Consider the following 19696-nt stretch of genomic DNA (forward strand, 5'->3'; position numbering starts at 1 on the left):
CTGATAAAGCCTGGAGGAGCAAGCTATTAATCAATGCTCTTTTATTGTTTCTGCTTTAGTTCCTGCCTTGAGGTTCTTGCGTTGAGTTCCTATCTCTGCTTTTCTTGATGATGAACTATTTATTACCAGTAAGCTAAAATAAACCCTTCCTTTTTACAAGGATCACTGTTTTATCACAACAGAAAAGCAAAGTAAGACAAGTTATCCTTACTTCTAAATCACAGAACTGTATTTTTAGCTGCCTACTCGGATTCCTGTCTTGATAATAAACAACATTCGAACAAATAGTATGTATTCTATGAAAACATTAATCAAAGCAAAATTTTCCTATTCTTGGTTTTTTTTTTTTTCTGATTGTCACTGTTACGATTTACTATTAATAGTTTGTTAACTGAATGTTGATAGTTTCTTAGGTAGTGAGGCTCTTGAGGCATTTTGTCATCTTTTTTATTTAATGCCTAGGATCTCCAGCTTAATGCAGAATTGAGTTCCTTATATCAGATAAAGAATATTCTACTAATAAACAAAGACACTTTGGAAATATCTTTGATTTATTCTGCCTAATCACCATTTGAATTTGTCAAGTCTTACCCATTATCATGTTCAAATATTTGCCAAATATGACACATGCTTAACATTCTTTTTTGGGGGTGGTGGTTTTGAGACAGCTTTGGAGCCTGTCCTGGAACTCGCTCTGTAGATCAGGCTGGCCTGGAACTCACAGAGATCTGCCTAACTCTGCCACCTGAGTGCTGTGAGTAAAGGCAGGTGCCATTACCACCCTGCTTACTTGATTCTTAGGTAACACTCTCTTATTTGGATCTTGTTTATTTCACTTGGGCTGTTAACACAGTGCTGTGCTTTTCCGAGCCTCTGATTCTGCTTAATGGGAAGATATATCAGTCATCCAGCTTTCTCAGAAAGTAAAAAAAGGCCTGGTTTGTGTTTGTGTAGTTCTTGCTGTAAATACCCTTATCCCAAGCTGGTTAAAGGCACTTACATATAATATCATCTGGCTCAAAGAACTCCTGAACATATTACAGTTAGTTGCTGAAAGCTAGCAGATACTAACTCAAGTATGTTGCTGCATAGCAAATCCTATTTTAGTAATTCTCTGTTATAGAGTACAAAACTGGTAATGTTCTTCCTTGGCTTTAGAACCACCAGTAGCATATAAGTTGAATATTTTGTATATTTTACAGGCATTTTATCAAACTGAACTCCACGCCAGGTGGTTGTGGTGCATGCCTTTAATCCCAGCACTTGGGAGGCAGGGGCAGGAGGATCTCTGTGAGTTCGAGACCAGCCCGTTCTACAAGAATTAGTTATAGAACAGCCTTCAAAACCACAAGAGAAACATGCTGTCTCAAAAAAAAAAAACAAAAACAAACAAACAAACAAACAAGACTGCCCTCCAGCCCTTCTTTGAAACTTTGTTTTTCCTTTATATTTTCTGCTTAAGACATAGGTCTGTCATCTAATTAGTAAATGAACCATTACCCTTGTCAAAACATGCCATTTTGACATTTGCTGGTGGTAAACTTTCTGTGTGGAATGACTGCTACATTTGTCTGGTAAGCTTGTCAAATTGGGAGAAAATGTAATTTTCAGAATTAGGGTCAAAGTCTTCTTATTCTATTACTTCAGATTGAGAGTAATTAGATTATGAGAATAGTTAAGACTGTTTTGCTCTAAGCACAGTGATACTTTCAGATGACATATTTATTAATTCATCTGACCTATATTGAGTATCTGCCATTGTCTGGCTGTGTTCAGGGCCTAGAGATGTGGTAGTGAACAGAACAAATAGCTTCACTTGGTGGATCATGTATGGCAGTGAATATAGACTAATAAAATACAGGTGAACCACAAGGAAGGAAAACACTGAAAAAAAAAAAAGATGAAAATCACAGCTATCAACTTTAACCTTTATTCTAAGAAAGAAAGTGAGATTGTTGCTAGGAACAATGCTTAAGGAAAATGACTATTGATAATACTTATTGCTTCAGATATGTCTAGATCAGTGATCAGTGCATACTGTTATAAAAATTGAATCTAAATTTGAATAGAAATAAAAATTGAATCTAAATTTGAATAGAAATAGGTAACTGCAAACTAACAGGTAGTCTTAAAATTTAAGACTTAAATATAGGTGCTGGAGAAGTAGCTCAGTGGTTAAGAACACTGGCTGCTTTTCTAGAGGTTCTGAGTTCGATTCCCAGAAACCACATAGTGGCTCACAACCATATGTAGTGAGATGTGGTCCCCTTTTCTGACCTGCAGGCATACATACAGGCAGCACACTGTATACATAATAAATACATCTAAAAAAAAAGACTTAAAGATAAAATAGATATAAAAATTGCGTTCAAGTAGATTGGAAAGAGGAATCAGGATATATTTTTTAAAATATATGTACTTTATGAAGTCTATAAACCCTTTAATGAAAAACTCAAAAGAAAAAAACAACAAAAAAAGAAACAGTGGAGTGGTTAAGACCCCAGGATTCAGCACCTATATTTTCTATATTGGAATCTAAGATAGTAACATTGGACAAGTTGCATGAATTATCTGCACCTGTGAAGTGGGGAATGATATTTTCCCACACATCAGGACTGTGTGGAGACTGAATGAGTCAGTACTTGGATTTAGATCAGCACCTGGAACATTGTATTCTTCTGCAGCTGCCTTCAATTCCTTTTCGTTGTTCTAGGTAGCATCTACAACAGTCCCTAGTGCATAGAAGGTCTTAAAACATGCTAATTATGATTATAATTGACCTGTTGCTTGATAACTGGTATACTACAGAGCTGATAAGTTTTCCTTTTTTTTTTTTTTTTATTTCATAGACTGTTATGGTGACTTTTTAAATGAAGATTTTGATGTGAAAGTTTATACTTCTCAGTCTATTCATCAAGCTGTAATTGCTGAGCAACTAGCAAAACTTGCCCAAGGGATCAGTCAGTTGGATAAAGAACTACACCTACAGGTAACCTCATTCTTCTGGGTCATAGAGATTATTATCAGAAAGTGACAGTTTATCCCCTTTGTCATCTCATCATTGTTGAAACTAATTGTGTATTTCTATAAAGATGCTTAACTTACCAGCCTCAAATACATTTTTGTGGTGGTTTCTGCAAATTACTTCTTATTAGTTGAAAACAAATTGATCCAACTCTCTGGAATCATTTGCTCTTTCTGTTTATTATCTGAAGAATTATTATTATTGTTGTTATTATTATTTCACAATTTTGGGCAAAAAAAAAAAAAAGGACACCTTTGATAATGATAACAAAATGGAATGAAGTTTTGGAAGGAGAACAATTTGAATAAAATTGGGATGTCACACAGGAAGTATTTCTACTTTGTTAAGTACAAAGTATAACATTTGTTGAAATTATAGAAACTCAGTAAATGTTGTGATAGGTAGAGCACATATAAACATTAGGAGATAGGTACCAAATTTAGGTGTGGAGTTACAATTGACTTTCTTAATACTTTATTTCTTTGAGTCTTTAAAAAAAATTATGTCCTTTACTAACTAAGAAGATATTGCTGTAGATAAACTTAAAGATTTCTTCTATAATTGACAACTGTCATAGGGTTGCTCTATGATCTGCTTCTTTTTTGTTTGTTTGTCTCATAGCACTAGGTATTGAACACAGGGACTTGCACTGCCAGACAAGCACCTTACCAACTAAGCTATATCCCCATTTCCCAAAATACTTACTTTTCTTTTTTTTTGTTTTTTGGTTTTTTTTGTCTGAGTAGTTATTGAAGAAGTACTTAGATGAATAAATACGTTTGTAAATAAATGGACTGTTTACCAGGAAACTTAGATCTGTCATACCACGAGACATAATATCATCTAACTTTTTGTATCTGAGTTTCTTTGTTAATGAAAAGAATAGCTTAGAAAGATTGTGATGACTTACAAGATTGCTTCAACTTTAAAATTCTGATTATATTTCTAAATATACAAATATTTAGAAGACACTTAATGTCAGACTTTGTGTAAGGCTGTGGAGTAGAGGAATGAGAGCACATTCCTTGGTTCTCCAGATACAGACAGAAGTAACTGTCAAGTGAAGCCTCCTTTATATAGAGTACAGAAGGTGTTTTTACAGAGAAGAGGAGACTGTCCTTAAACTATCTGAGAAATTTTGTCTCAGAAGAGGGTCATTACATGAGTTGCTGGGAATTGAATTCAGGACCTGTGGAAGAGCAGTCTGTGCTCTTTACTGCTGAGCCTTTTCTTCAGCCCCTTGTTTCACTTTTACATTTGGTATTTTTCTTCTTTCATCTAGTATTTCTTTAGTAGGAATTCATGAGAATTTGAAATTAATACTCCTTAGGAGGATAACTTTTATCTGTCTGTCTGTCTGTCTATCTAGATATGTGAGATCACAGTCTCTTCATTCTAGGATGAGAGCTGAACCTACTACATTGTTTTTTTCAGAAGCTGTTAGGGCATTTAGAGTGTTCTGTGGTTGGAACATGGTGGTTGGAGGTCCTCATGGGAGGGGCGGGAACATTCTGCATCTCAAGGGGCTTACATTTTCTCCTTTCTTTTGTCTTTTACTTGTGTTGGAAAGGCACCTGATTGGCAGCAGTGGGAGTGTGTGAAAGAGTAATTTTTAGTTTTCAACCTTTTCAAAGTGTCATGAGAGGTAAAGGAAAAAAGAAAATTATTCTTGTTAAGATAGATATATTGATGACTACATCAATATCAATAATCTGGATAAAATTCAGTCATCTGATGGCAGCCCATCTTATTTTTTTTTTTATTGCCATGACCAAGGTGATTTATAATAGAAGGTATTTAATTTGGAGGCTCATGGTTCCAGAGGCTTAGAGTCCATGACTATCATGGCAGAGAGCATGGTGCTGGAGCAGTAGATGAAAGCTCACATCTGCTCCACAAGTGACAGGCAGAAAGCTACCTGGGAACTGTGTGGGCTTTGGAAACTTCAAAGCCCACCCCTAGTGACACACTTCCTCCAACAGGACACACCTCCTAATCCTTCCCAAATAGTTCTACCAACTGGGAACCAACATTCAAATATATGAGCCTATAGAGTCCATTCCCATTGAAACCACCATGCAACTTTATTGATAAAAGACAAAATAAAGGTAACACTTATATGAAGTAGTAATGATAGGAAAAGAATTGATAGAACAAATTTTATATTTAAAATAGTGCAAAATGAAGGATAAAGGAGTCAATAGAATGACAGTGATTTCCAGAAGAGGCCAAAGTGAAGGCACCCATGAATGATGCTTTGCTGATAAGGAACTTTAGTACACAGGCTAGATGGAGAACTTTGTTATACTGAGAAAGTGTGGAAAATTCAGAATTTCCAGAATATTACTAGTATTTACATGCTTTCTTTTTTATTTTATTTACATTTATCTTATGTGTATGCATGTTTTGCTTACATGTATTTACATATACCATGTGTGTGCCTGGCATCTGGAGGCCAGATAAGATCTTGGCTTCCCTGGAACTGGAGCTATGAACAATTATTAGCCTCTGTATGGGTGTTGGGAATTGAATATGGGTCTTCTATAAGAGCAAACAATGCTCTTATCCACTGAGCCATCTCTTCAGTCCCATTGCATGATTTCTAATGTACCAAGGAATTTTTTACATGTGCTGTTTAACTTATCCGCTCTTCCCCATTTTGGTTATAGCCATCAACACTGCCCCAATTTCCACAAAAATATCAATCATTTGATCATTCGTAGAGAAAAGTTTTTTTTTTTGTTGCAGCTCTGAGGGGAAAGGTATCCTGACCAAGGAATAACACAAAGTCTTAGTATACAACAAACCGCACAGGAGAGATTTATTTGAAAAAAAAAAAAAAAAACAAAAAAAAACACAGGAGGTTGGCTGCCTTTGCTTGAGAGGAAAGCAGCTAAAAACTGAGCAGGTGGCAGGGTTATATTGGGTTTCTTACATATGGAGTTTTCCAGGGTGGAGATTTCCATGGATGGGGTTGGTAGATTTTTAAGCTCAGGGATTGGTGGGTTTTCAAGTTCTGAGTTTGTGCTTTTTACTCTGTAGGGCAGAGCTTGGCTGTAGGGCAGAGTAGGGCTCAGCAAGGGGCTGAATCAGGCTGTTATGACCCTTAGAGTGTTCTGTAGGTAAAACCTGGCAAGTCCTTAGAATTAGGGCCTGGCCACTTCGGATTTACACAGGGCTGGATAAGTACTGAGTGGTTTAGTTTTCAGGATGTGCCATTGATGATACTAAATGAATTCCAAGAATAAAGAAAAACTTGATTTTGAAAGAATTCTATGGAGGCTAAGCACAAGAAAAACACATCAACAGGGATTTTATCATTATTTGCACAGTTCTACTTATATAGGAAATAGGGAAGTAGGGAGCTTGCCTTGGCCTAAGTTTGCATTTCCTCAAGATTCATATGTTGAATTTTCATTTTAACTGCTGAGAATTGAATTCAGGGCCTCATGCATAGTAGACACATACTTTTTCAAATAAGCTGCAACTCTACATGTTCATATGTTCATAAAAGTATTGCAGCTTGGATGGAAAGGTATCCTGGTAGTCAGGAACCAGGGAATACCTCAAAGTCACTGTAAGAGGAGCAGCTAAGAGCTCTGCCCAAGGGAATGCTCTGCTCTGGCAGGGGAGGATTTTCCCATTGAAGTTGTTACAGCCCTGTTCCTGAAGAGTGTTCAACTTTTCTCTGCTAAGGGAAGTTTTGCCAGCAAAATTGTTACTGCTCTGTTCTGCTCAGGTGAGTCTTACAGCTCTGCTCAGGTCCTGGAGTATAACAACTCTACTAGGGGAAAGTTTCCTCAGGGCAAGTGCTATGGCTCTGCTCTGCTCTAGAAAAAAGTTGTTACTGTTATGTTCCACTCTGGTGAAAATGTCACACCACACAACAAACCTCACTCAAGAGATTTATTGGAAAGGAAGAATCTAGGAGGGTGGCTGCTTTGGGTGAGAAACAGCAACAAACTGAACAGGCTACAGAACTTATATAGGATTTCTTGGTGTGTGTGGGCGGTGGTATTTCTAGAGTGGCTTGGGTTAGTGGATTTTTGTAGACTGATTTTGGGGCAAGCTCAGGGATTGGTAGGATTTTGGGCTCAGGGACATTGGATTGGTGGGATTCTGTGCTCAGGGATTGGTGGATTTTCATCCTCAGGGATATCAGGGATTCTGCAGCCTGACTCTGAGGCAAGCTCAGGTATTGGTGGGATTTCAACCCTGGTTGTGGGAGTCAATTAATGGTCAGGGTGTTTTTCCTTGGTCTAGGTCTTGGGTCTAGTCAAGGGCAGGACATTTTTTTTTTTTTTTAAACCTTGGCCCCTTCACCCTGAAGTTTATCGTATATTGAGACAACCCCCAAAATGTTATTTTTGATAGGTGGGTTTTGGAGAGATGATTAGTACCTTGCTAAATTGGCAGAGCCCCATAGGAAGTTGTTCATCTTTCCTCCATGTCGGGACACAGAAGTACCACTGATGATGAATGGATATTGGTTGCTTACACTTGATTTTGGACTTCAGCCTTCAGAACTATGATGATGAGTCTCTTGTGTAGTATCTATGTTATAGTTCTTGGTTAGTACCTCAAATAGACTAAGGCACAGTTTGCTCTTTACAGAACTATAAATGATTTATGTGTTTCTGTTATAACCCATCTCAAGCATACCTCATAATTTGCATGCGTATATGGTGTGTGTGTGTGTGTGTGTGTGTGTGTGTGTGTGTGTGTGTGTGTGTACCCTGTGGTGATATAGTTAATCAGAGCTAATGCTGATTTTTCAGGTTGTTGCAAGACATGAAGATTTACTGGCACAAGCAACTGGGATTGAATCTTTGGAAGGTACATTTTCATTATTTATTACTATTAGATGGAGCTAGGTTAGGGAACCATGAGTTGTTTTTGAGTTTGAGGGCTGGCTAGAAGGTACTTTTACATTTTATTGATTGTACAGGCTCTGTTGTAGCTACTAAGGTTTACCAGGAAGATCTAAAGCAACCAGCAGATAATGTGAAAGTGGACAAGGTGGCAGTGTAAGAGAAAAACTGATTCATTAAATGACCCATAAGCTAAGTTCAGATGACTTCTTGGGCAAGATAGTTACTTTTGTTCTGCTGCAGTTTTCCTATTTGTAACATATATACTAAATGTGTACCTAAATGATGTTATCTTAAGGATTAAATGATTGAAGAAAATGCTCAAAACAGGCTTGCATATATGAATATTTCCATAAATCTTAGTTAGTTAAAACAACAAGAAATTTGTAGTTTTAGAATAAGTAGTAGTGGAAGTAGGTGTGAAATTTTATGTATTTTTTCCTTTCTTAGACATTCTTGTCAGTGAGAGTATAGTAGAATAATCCAGATTAGATTTCTTATTTGTGCGACTCATGTTTGACTAATTCTTTTATGAATTTTTCACTGTTTTCTTGATTACATCTTATAGGTATAAAATGTTACTATTAAGTTTTTCATTATTACTTCTGTCTCAAAGTTTCTATTGTTGTGATAAAAGACCATGGCCAAAAGTAATTTGGGGAGAAGGGATTTATTTCAATATACAACTTTCATTTCATACTCTATCACTGAGGACAGTCAGGACAGCATCTCAAGGCAGGTTTTGAAGCAGAGGCCATGGAGAAGTACTGTTCAATTATTCCAGTGTTTTAGTTGTTCGACTTGTTCTCCATGGCTAATTCAGTTGCTTTCTTATCCACTTCAGGACCTCCTACCCAGGCCTGGTACTACCCATGATGGGCTGAGCTCTCCCACGCTATGCTTTGCATTAATCAAGAAAATGCCCATCAGAGTTCCTATAGGCAATCTTGATGGCAGTGTTTTTTTTTTTTTTTTTTTTTTCAGCTGACATTCTTCTTCCCAGCTAACTCTAGCTTGTGTGAAATTGTGACCCTTGTGTTTTGATTACTATTTATCACATCCAAAAAAAAGTTAAGTGATTTTATTTTCTACTGTGTTGAGTAAATTCTTAAGGAAAAGGGGTTTTTGTTTTTCTGTGATGCCATATTCTTTGTTTCTTCTAACGGTATTTCTTATAGTGTCAAAAATAAGAGCTTACCTCAGAATCCCTGGTGTTTCTAAAGCACATTAGGAGGCTTAGCATTCTGGGACCTGATAGTTTGATTGTTAACTTGAAAACCTGAGCTACATTCTTGAACAAGTTAAGAGTCTCTAAGTATTGATAGCCCTTATTATTTTTTAATCTCTTAAGTTTTTTATGAGTTTCTTAGAATAGTAATATTTTAATGGTAACTTTGAAATCAAATAATATAATTTTCACTTGTGAAATGATAGTACATTGATTAGGTGAGTTACCGTTATAATAGAAATACTTCTCATTATGTCTTCATTCATTTAAAAAAATTTTAATCTCTTATTTAGTTTTCTGAGACAGGATTTCCTTGTGTAGCCCTGGCTGGCCTGGAACCCATTCTGTAGACCAGACTGGCTTTGAACTCAGAGATTTATTTGCCTGTCTCTGCCTACCAAGTGATAGTATTAAATATGTACACCACATGCTCAGCTCCTCTTACTATTTTTTTTTTTTTTTTTTTTTTTGAAGCAGTCTCACAGTTTAGCCCTGGCTGGCCTGAAACTAACTGTGTAGACATGGTTTACCTCAAACTCACAGAGATCCACCTGCCTCTGCCTCCAGAGTGCTGGGATTAAAGGAGTGGGTCAGCACACTCGGCCTCAATGAGGGTTTTCTATCTGCATATCCTTACAATGTGCTTTTTTTCCCCCTAGGGTGCTTTTTGACCTTCTGGTTTTGAGTCTTATTCTTTAAAGGCTGAACCATTTCTCCAATTCCTTTCCCAGAATTCTTTTTAAGGGTTACACATTTAAAACACCATTAGGGTTGTAAATCAGTGTTAAACAGCTTGCCTAACATGTGTGAGGCCCTGGGTTTAATTCCTGGCTTTGTGAAGCCCTTATATCCCTATCTGTATATTCATATATCTTCATATATATGTATTTGTATATTAGCATAGTGTATATTTCAAAGCACTTTTAGAATGTTAGTTTGAGATGATGAAATATGTAGTATACTTGGAAAATTTAATCCTTATTCCTAACTTCTTCATCTTTTCCCCCTGTATTTGGGAAAAAAAAAATGTAGTTTTGGAAGTACATTCATTCATTCACCCTACCTTTTTTTTTTTTTTTTTAATTCATCCTACTTTAAAAGAGAATTTATTCCCATTTTTCCTGTTTATTTAGTTAATTAAAGAGCAATTGAGAACACATTTGATACCAGGTATTTGAGGAATAGACCAAACCACTGTCCTTATGAAACAATGTTTCTTTCAGATGGTAAGGTCAATTAAAAAAAAAAATCTACAAATAGGGCTGGAGAGATGGCTCAGCCATTAAAGGCTAGGCTTACAACCAAAAGTATAAAAAATGTACAAATAAAAAATCAGACATTTTTAAGTCCTACAAAGAAACCCATCAAGTAGAGGAAGGGGAGACCCTCCTATTTTTAACAGTCAGAGAAGGCCTTTCCAACAAGGTAGCATTTTGAGCTGACATCTGAAGGATGAGAAAGAGCTGTGTGTGGAGAACTGGAGAGATTGTTGAAAGCTTAGGGAATGGTCAGTTGGAGCAGGACTTACCTTGATGTGCTTCAGGGCAATAGGGAAGGCCAGAGTGACTTTTGTGAATGAATGTGGTGAACAAGGGTGAGAGTCACAGATGAATTTGCTGGAAAGGAATTTTGATTTCATTCTGAATGTAGATGTTAACCATTAGAGAGTTTGATAATCGGAGTACTGTAAGACAAGGTGAGTGTTGTAAGTGCTTTTTCCTGCTGCCTCTCCAGGATGACAGCACTGGTAGGGTAGTGAGGCTGATGGTGCCTTGGACTAGCGTGGGGAAGAGAAAGAGAGCAGTTGATGGGAGTAAAATTGAAGCAGAACTGAAAGATTTCTTTGAGGGGATTGAAAGCAGAGTGAGAAGTCACCACAGTGATTTCTTAGACTTAGTCTGCTAACTGGATGTGACTTGTTGAAATGGGATAAATTCACAGGATTATGACTTGGCAGGGTTGGGATAGGGCAGAAGTCACCGTCAGCATATTAAATTTGACAGGCCAGAATTTAGGGCTGGGGGTTGTACATGTACAGGAAGATGTAAAGAAGAAATCACACACCCCTTTCCATATTCACATGTGTCAGTAAATAATTTTTTATGGAAAAGATAGCATTTAAAAGTTGGGATTGAATGAAATCCTTAAAAGGATACAGGTGAAAAGAAGGTGATTGAAGCCAAAGTGAGAGATACTTGAACACAGGAGCAACTGGAAAAACAGTGGAAAGACGAGGGAATGTGTTGACTGGCTTCGGGAACACAAACTGGACTGACTATTGCTTTACTATAGGAGTGAAGAAGATAGCGTGGAAGGATACTAAGCAGAGAATTCCCTATCACTCAGATTTTTAAAACATAATTGTAGCAAATATGTGTAATGTTAATTTTTCCATTATAGTTTAATTTTTAAACAAGTTTCACGTATCTGATTGAGCAGTGCCTAGTGTGTTTTCAGTGTTGTACAGCCCTCAGCACTATATAGTTTTAAAATTTCTACACCATGTGAAATGGAAACCTGTCAGCAGTAAGTAGCCATACCTAGTTTCCTGTCAGGCTTCTGTAATGGGCCAGGTATTGGAATAGGAGGCTAGTCGCAGGCTTTTATAACTGAACTTAGAAGTGATATTGGTTGCCTGCATCAGGATGATGGGAGAAAAACATTATGATGCTATTTATGTATATTTTATATTCTGTTCTTTTGGTCCAGTGTGAATTTTGTAAATTTTGTAATGCCTATATGGTTGTTATCTTTCCTAGGTGTTCTTCAGATGATGCAGACAAGAATTGGAGCTTTACAGGGAGCTGTTGATAGGTACTGTAGTTCACTTTATAAATATATGAGATGGAGCGATTTCTAGCCATTGATATGTAGCAGATGTGTTTTTAGATTTACTTATCTGTGTATGCTTGTGTTTGAATGTGACATATATGTGTGCATGTGGTGTATATGTGTGTATAGGTATGTGCATAGAGGTCAAAGGTAGTTATCTAGTATCACTCTCTACCTTACTCCCTTGAGACAGAGAAACACTCTCATTGAACTTGGAGTGAGGCTGGTGGCCAGCAAGTCCCAGTGATCTTCCTGTCTCCTCCCATAATTGCATAGGGTTACAGGTTCACATATAGCCATGCCTAACTTTTTACATAGGTGATGGGGTCTGAACTCAGATTTTCATGCTGTACAGCAAGCATTCTTATGAGTACTTTTTCCCTGCCGGTCTGGTCCCACCACTGCGCCAGCCCCAAATAACACACAGAGACACTGTATTTGATAATAGCACTGTTGGCCTGTTACTAGTTTCTTATCGACTAGCTCTGTCTTATTAACCCATCTCTATTACTCTAAGTATTTCCATGTGGTCTCATTTTACCGGAGAGAGGGGCTGGCGTTCTTCTCTCTCTAGTCTCTCCATGCTGACTCCTTCCAACTTCCTCTTTCCTCCTAGTCCTGCCTATCTTGCTTTCCTATTGGCCTACAGTGTTTTATTCATTAACCAATATGAGAAACACATTTACAGAATGACATGACTCCCATTGAGTCATCTCTCTAGTCCCCCATTGATATTTAAAAATGATTTTATTCTCACTATTTCCCCCCACTTTTTTTTTTTTTGGCCTTAGGATGAAGTCAAAAATTGTTGAGCCATATAATAAAATAGTAGCCCGTACTGCACAACTAGCAAGACTTCAGGTAGGTTCTCACATCTGATTCTTTAACTTTATTTTCCACCCTGTTTGATAAGTGGGAAAATTTTTTGTGCTTATGATGTATGTGGGTAGCTGTACTTGTGCATGAAGGGGTAGAGGCCAGAGGGTTGATGTTAAATATTTCTCTATGGAAATTATTCTTTGATGATTTAACACACACATAAAATGTATCTTGATTATATTCTCTCTCATGTTCCCTTCTCTTTCATAGACTTGCCTAATAGATACCCTTTTACCTTCCTTTCAAAATAACTCACTGAGTCCAATTTGTGCAGCCTACATGCATAGGAGTGTGGAGCCATCCATTAGACTCTTTTTATGTTTTCAGGGACATGCTGAAGTTCTGTGCCAGAATTATCGAGGAAGCAGTTAGGTGATACTGTGCTCTGGCTCTGTAGAAACATGCCTCTTTCTTCTGCTGGGAGATAGAGAAACCCAGTGTATTAAGGAAATCTCTACCTAGCAGGGACAGGAATGGAAGAGTAATGGTGGTGGAACCTGTGCCACAACAAAAGAGAAAGGTGAATCTTCCCTTGGACTGCCCATATGCGTCTGGTACTGACAAATGCTCACAAGGATAAATAAAGCAGTTTCTGTATCCATAAGTGTTCTTTTTTCCTGCTTGCTGGATCCCCTGTTACTGTGAAGCTGAGGCTTCACTGATATGACACTGTCCTTGTAGTGGAGCCTAGAGAGTGTTTGGGTCTTTGCAGGTCATATGTGCATTCTCCTTCTATGGAGATACTGCTCAGAATTTTGCTCTAAGTGAATTGTTTCTAGCTGACCCTTTCTTCACTCCTTAGAACAGTTCCTTTTCAATGCTTTTCCAGCTATATATACTTTGGTTGTGATACAGTTGGCAGATTCTCATTGGGTATATATCCTGGAATTCTGTGGGTTACTGTGAGATGATGGTTGAATTAAAGCAGGCCATAGTTGCTTTTTTTTCCCCCCTCTAATCTGCCCCCTCTCCTTTTTTGCCTCTCCTGCTGTTATTTTTTCAAAATGAAGTCCTGGCCTCTTATACTATGTTTAAAAATGGTATTAGATGCCTTAGTTCAGGGTTTTGCAACATTCTATAAATATCTGAGGCAGCTTATTATGTAAAGTTTATAGCTGCTAAGCTATTAAGGATTATGTTTCCATCAATTCTGGTTTGGTATTGTTGATTTTCAGAAGACCTTAATGGTGGTTGGAGAAATTCACAATATTCTTTTTATTTTCTTTGACTCTTTCAGAGCTGACAGCCTTAAGTAGACATTTCTTTTTCTGTTTCGAGGCAAGTTAAGAGGTTTCTGGATTACCTCTATGACTAGGGTCCTCAGGGTTCCAACTGGGGTCTGTGATGGAGACATTTTTTCCCCAGGTGTTTAGACATCATGGATTAGGATGTTGTTTGCTAGCCCACCAGCTACTGTAGCCTTCTGAAGAATCGGCTCCTTTTCATCAGAAGTGTCAATAAACAAATACTGAGATGACTTCTTGTTAAGATGGAGACAGACATGAAGCTCACATGAAGGAATTCATCGTAGAATCCATTTCTTGAGAAATCACTAAAATTGTCCTTAAACTGGACCTTGTCTATTACTTTATATAAAGCAGGCATTGATGCTGCTGTGTCCATTCAGTGTGTCCTTGATTGGTGTTGACTGACTTGCTCCTGTCCTCATTCCCTTGGATGGAGTGAGGATGGCCTTATGAGATTGGCTGGATGGTTGGTCTTGAGGGCACAGGAGAGGGGAGAAGGGGAGGAAAAGAGTTTTGAGAGAGCAGGTGAGAATTTTCAGCTGGTCAAGAGACAGAGGGTGGTCTCATTGGGTCCCCTGTCCTTGTATTAGGTTTGGCAGAATTATTGATTGAAGATGAGAATCATTCAGTATATCTGAGTCAAGGTCTATATAGGTCTAGACAGGGACTAGAGACAGGGCCACATAGACCTAGAAGCAGTCTCTTAGTTTCAAATCTGATATAAAAGCATGAACATAGGGGATTTTCCACTACTACTGTGTCTCCATTTATAGAACAGATTGAGCTGGAGAATGGTATTGACAGTCTAAAGACCCATTCTTCAGTGTTTTTGGCCTCCTAATTTATAATGGAAAATCAACTTCATAAAACTCTATAAATTGTCCCCAGGTATAAATTGGGTACTCTAGTAGGTTTTTGTAAAGCTCTGAGTATTTCCCTTAAAAATAAGAAATAGTAAAGGAAGTATGTTGTGGACCAGAAAGAGAAGAGACAGACACATTTTAGAGTGTGGCCACAGTCTGTACAGAGACAGTACTGGGATGCCTAGGTGAAAGTGATGATACACTGATACAGAGAGCTTTCAGAGCACTGTGCATGAGGAAAGAAAGTAGTTAAAGAAGATTGAAAAGCTTGACATCAAACCAAGCCTAAATAATACCTATGCTAATTCATAGCTTAGGAAAATTGTCTTAGAAATGTGTTGCCTTTTAAATCATTCTGTGTCCTTGGGGGCTCTTCATGAGCTTACTTGGGTTTTTGTTTGTTTGTTTGTTTTGTTTTGAGACAGGGTTTTTCTGTGTAGCTTTGGAGCCTATCCTGGAACTCCCCAGCCTCTGCCTCCCGAGTGCATGTGCCACCACCACCCTGATTTACTTATAGATTTTTAATCATTATTGTTTACTTTTTTTACATTTTGAACATCGGAAAAACTGATGTTCCTGCTTAACTTGTTCTTCATTGAGCTTCAAGTTAGTTGAAGTATATGTGGGATAGCAAATGTGATGGTTTGAAAGAAAATGGCCCCTCTAGGCCCATAGGGAGTGGTGCTATTAGGAAGTGTGGCCTTTTGGGAAGAAGTGGACACTGGGGACAGGGTTTGAGTTCTCAGATGCTCAAGCCATAACCAGTGTGGCAGTCACTTCCTGCTGCTTACAGATCTAGATGTGGAGCTTTCAGCTCCTTCTCTAGCACCATGTCTGTCTGCATGCTTCCATGCTTCCTGCTTTGATGACAATGGACTTTTGAACTTCAAGCCAGCCCCGATTAAATATTTTCCTTTAAAAGAGTTGCCATGTTCATGGTGTTTCTTCACAGTGATAGAACTCTAAGACAGAAGTTGGTTCCAGAGTTTAGGATATTGCTGTGATAGACCCAACCATGCTTTTGTTTGGAGGAATGTGTGTGTTGGGATTTTGGATTAGAAAAGCAGTTGAATGCTTTAAATGGGCTTAATGGACCATCCTAGTAGGAACATGGAAGACAGTGGTGCTGAGGGTGATTTGAACTGTGGGGGCCTGGCTCAAGAGGTTTCAGAGAAGAATAATTTTATTGTGTGACCTAGAGACTGTTCTTGTGATTATTTTGGCAAATAATGTGGCTGCTTTTTGCTGTTGTCTGAAAAGTCTGCCTGAGGCTAAATTGAAAAGTTTTTGATTAATGGCATTGGCAGATGAACTCTCAAAACAGCCTAGTATTAACTCTGTCATATATAGTTGTTAGCAGTCACTTTTATGAAGATTTATAATGAAAAGGAGAAAGTTGAGCAGGGAAAAATACAAATTGCACAATTTAAGAAGGGGCACTATAAAGTGCAATGGAGTTAAGTCCTGTGTTTAAGGAAATAAACAAGTTAAAGAAAATTTTGATGTTAAATGGAACAATGGGAGGTGGTGACCTCAGGGCAGGATCCTGCCCATCTAAGCTTCCACCATGTGAAAAGGAATTAAAGAGATGCTTAGAGCTAGATGTGGTGGTGCTGGCATTTAATCCCAGCACTGGGAAGCTAGAGGCAGGCAGATCTATGAGTATGATGCCAGCCTGGTCTACAGAGTGAGTTCCAGGACAGCCAACTGTAGGCAGTGAAAGAAACCATTGAAAACAGAAAGCTGGTGAAGATGTAATTCGAATAAGGGGTCATGTTCCAGCTCCAGCAAACAGCAGAACCTGGCAGCTTTGGCCATGTGGTACTGGCTTTAGAGTCAAGGATAGAAGAAAAGGTTTATGGAATCTCCCCCTGTAACTAAGGAAAGCTGCTGAGGTGAGGCATATGTCTGAGGTATTCCTGGCCCAGAGAAGCCTTTGTGTGAAGTTGTAAAGGTGACCCTAGATTGCCTTGGATACTCTAGTATGTTGGAGATGCCAGATCCATGGGATACCTGCTGCGGAAAGCTAATAGGGAGTGAAACCAGCCCAAGATAAAGAAGTGTGTTAAGTCAAAAAAGCAGAAGGGAGTTGGAGATCTGAAGAACACTTTGATATCAGACACGCAGATGAAGAGTTTGGAGTTTGCCCACCTGGTTTTTTACTTTTCTTGGTTGAGTATTTCTGTACTATGCTCCCTTTTGGGATGCTAATATATATTGTACCAGGCTTCTTCTTTTGGGCCACCAGTGAGCTCGCAAATTATGACACAGAGGCTTTTTTTTTTTTTTTTTTTTTTTTTTTTTATACTAGTTTTGAATGCTCAGCCTAGCTTAGGCACATTTCTGGCTAGCTCTTTTTTAAACTTAAATTAGCCTGTTTGTCTTTATCTACCTTTTGCCTCGGGGCTTATTACCTTACTACTATATATCTTACTTTCACTGCTTCTCTATGTCTGTCTGTCTGTCATCTTCCTGGCTTCTTGCCCTGGATGTGTCCCTTCTTTCTTTCCTCCTTGTTCTCTGGTTCTTCTTTTCTTCTGAGCCTAGATTTCTCCTCCTGTTTATTCTCTCTGCCTGCCAGACTTGCCTATTTTCTCTGCCCAGCTACTGGCCACTTAGCTCTTTATTAGACCAATCAGGTGCCTTAAGCAGGCAAGGTGAAACAAATGCAATGTATCTTTACATAATTAAACACACATCCTTACATCTTTAAACAAATGCAGCATAAACAAATGTAATACATTTTTAAGTTAAAATAATATTCTGCAGCATGAACAAATATAACACATTTTTACTTAGTTAAAATAATCCATAACACTGTATATTGGAAGTACTGATCTGTGTTTTCGTTTTGATTTTGCAGGGAATTACAGTTGAGAGATTATGTGAGTCTCAGAAGAGACTTTGGACTTTTCACTTTTAAACAACAGTGAGACTGTTAAAGATTATGGGGACTTTATACATACATACATACATACATACATATATATATATATATATTAAATTTAAATTTGTAACAAGCTTGTTTTACGTATCAATCCCAGTTCCTGCAGCCTCCCACCTGTCCTCCCCTGTCCCCCCCCCCCCACCAACCCCCATCCCATCCCCTTTCTGCTCCCCAGGGAGGGTGAGGCCTTCCATGGGGGAATCTTCAAAGTCTGTCATATTATTTGGAGCAGGGCCTAGGCCCTCTCCCATGTGTCTAGGTTGAGGGAGTATCCCTCTATGTGGAATGGGCTCCCATTCGTATAATAGGGATAAATACTGATCCACTACCAGAGGTCGCATAGACTGCCTAGTCCTTCTAACTGATACCCACATTCAGGGCATGTGGGTCGGTTTTCCAGCTATCAGACTGGAGTCCATGAATTCCCCCTTGTTCAGGTCAGCAGTTTCTATGGGTTTTTCCAGCCTGGTCTTAACCCTTTTGCTTATCACTCCTTCCTGGATTCCAGGAGTTTGGCTCAGTGCTTAGATGTGGGTATCTGCTTCTGCTTCTGTCAGCTACTAGGTAAAGGCATATAAGATAGTCATCAATCTCATTATTGGGGAAGGGCATTTAAGGTAGCCTCTCCACTATTGCTTAGGTTGTTAGTTGGGGTCATTCTTGTAGATCTCTGGACATTTAAGATTATGGGGACTTTTAAAGTTGGACTTAATGCATTTCTACATTATGATATGCCTACAAGCATTTCGGGCCAGGGAGTGAAATGTGGTTTGAATAAAAAATGGCCTCCATAAGCCCATACAGAGTATCACTATTAGGAAGTGTGGCCTTGGAGTAGGTGTGGCCTTGTTAGAGAAAGTAGTAACTGATGGTGGGATTTGAGGTCTCAGATGCTCAAGCCATGCCCAGTCACTTCTGGCTGCCTATGGATCCAGATGTAGAACTCTCAGCTCCTTCTCTAGCACCATGTCTGCCTGCATGCTGCCATGCTTTCCACCATGATGATAATGGACTGAATTGCTGAATTGTAAACCAGCCCCAATTAAATGTTTTCCTTTAAAAGAGTTGCCATGGTCATGGTGTCTCTTCAGAGCAATAAAACCCTAAGTAAGACAGAAGGCAAGAGGGAAATAACCATGTTTTTGCCTTGACCATAAATGTCCTATGATTATGTCTCCCACTAGAAGAAAGTGTCTTTTTATATCTTTTTCCTCTGCCCCCACTTCCATTTCAGTCTCTTACCAGAAAGCCTTTTTTTTTTTTTTTTTTTTTTTTTCTAAAGTAGAAGATTCTGGCTTCATTTATATGCAGGAATATATCAGTTGAATATAATTATCACCCCCAAAGACTATCTCTATCTTAATTCATTTTAGTAATATTGTTTCCTTATGAATTGCTTCAGGTTTTTCAGAAAAGGTTTGAAGAATTTATAATATTTTACATAGAACATTTAAATTTTAAAGTCAATGAAAATTTAAGTTTTTCACTTTCAATACTTAAACATTTTAAAAACTAACTGAATGTTTCAAAAATATAATAGGGTCTACTGATATAATTCATAAATTTGTCATAAATTTTAAAAATAACTTGAGCTATTTACCATTTTAGTTTTAAACTTTTAAAATCATATGTTTTAGTCTAACTCTTAATTTTAAAAGTAAATAAGAAAAATTGAAAAAGTCTGGAACAAAGAAGGATACCATCCCTGAAACCATTTGTTTTTTGTCATATATGGTTTGTGTCATACTTTGTTGAGTTCTCATTTCTTTTAATTGGTATTATCAAATTACTTTATCTTTTTTTT

The 19696-nt window shown here is 38.0% G+C and overlaps 1 protein-coding gene across 2 annotated transcripts in view; it reads left to right on the plus strand.

Annotated features, from left to right (window-relative positions):
- Cog5 (component of oligomeric golgi complex 5) overlaps positions 1-19696 on the plus strand; it is a 277645-nt gene that overhangs the window by 4520 nt on the left and 253429 nt on the right. For both annotated transcript variants that reach the window (XM_051175123.1, XM_051175122.1), the window contains exons 2-5: positions 2850-2989; positions 7804-7861; positions 11884-11938; positions 12748-12817. In XM_051175123.1, the coding sequence (XP_051031080.1) occupies positions 2850-2989; positions 7804-7861; positions 11884-11938; positions 12748-12817 (323 nt within the window). The remainder of the gene's footprint in view (positions 1-2849; positions 2990-7803; positions 7862-11883; positions 11939-12747; positions 12818-19696) is intronic.

The sequence above is a fragment of the Phodopus roborovskii genome, unplaced genomic scaffold (genome assembly GCF_943737965.1).
Source record: "Phodopus roborovskii unplaced genomic scaffold, PHOROB, whole genome shotgun sequence".
Classification (NCBI taxonomy): domain Eukaryota; kingdom Metazoa; phylum Chordata; class Mammalia; order Rodentia; family Cricetidae; genus Phodopus; species Phodopus roborovskii.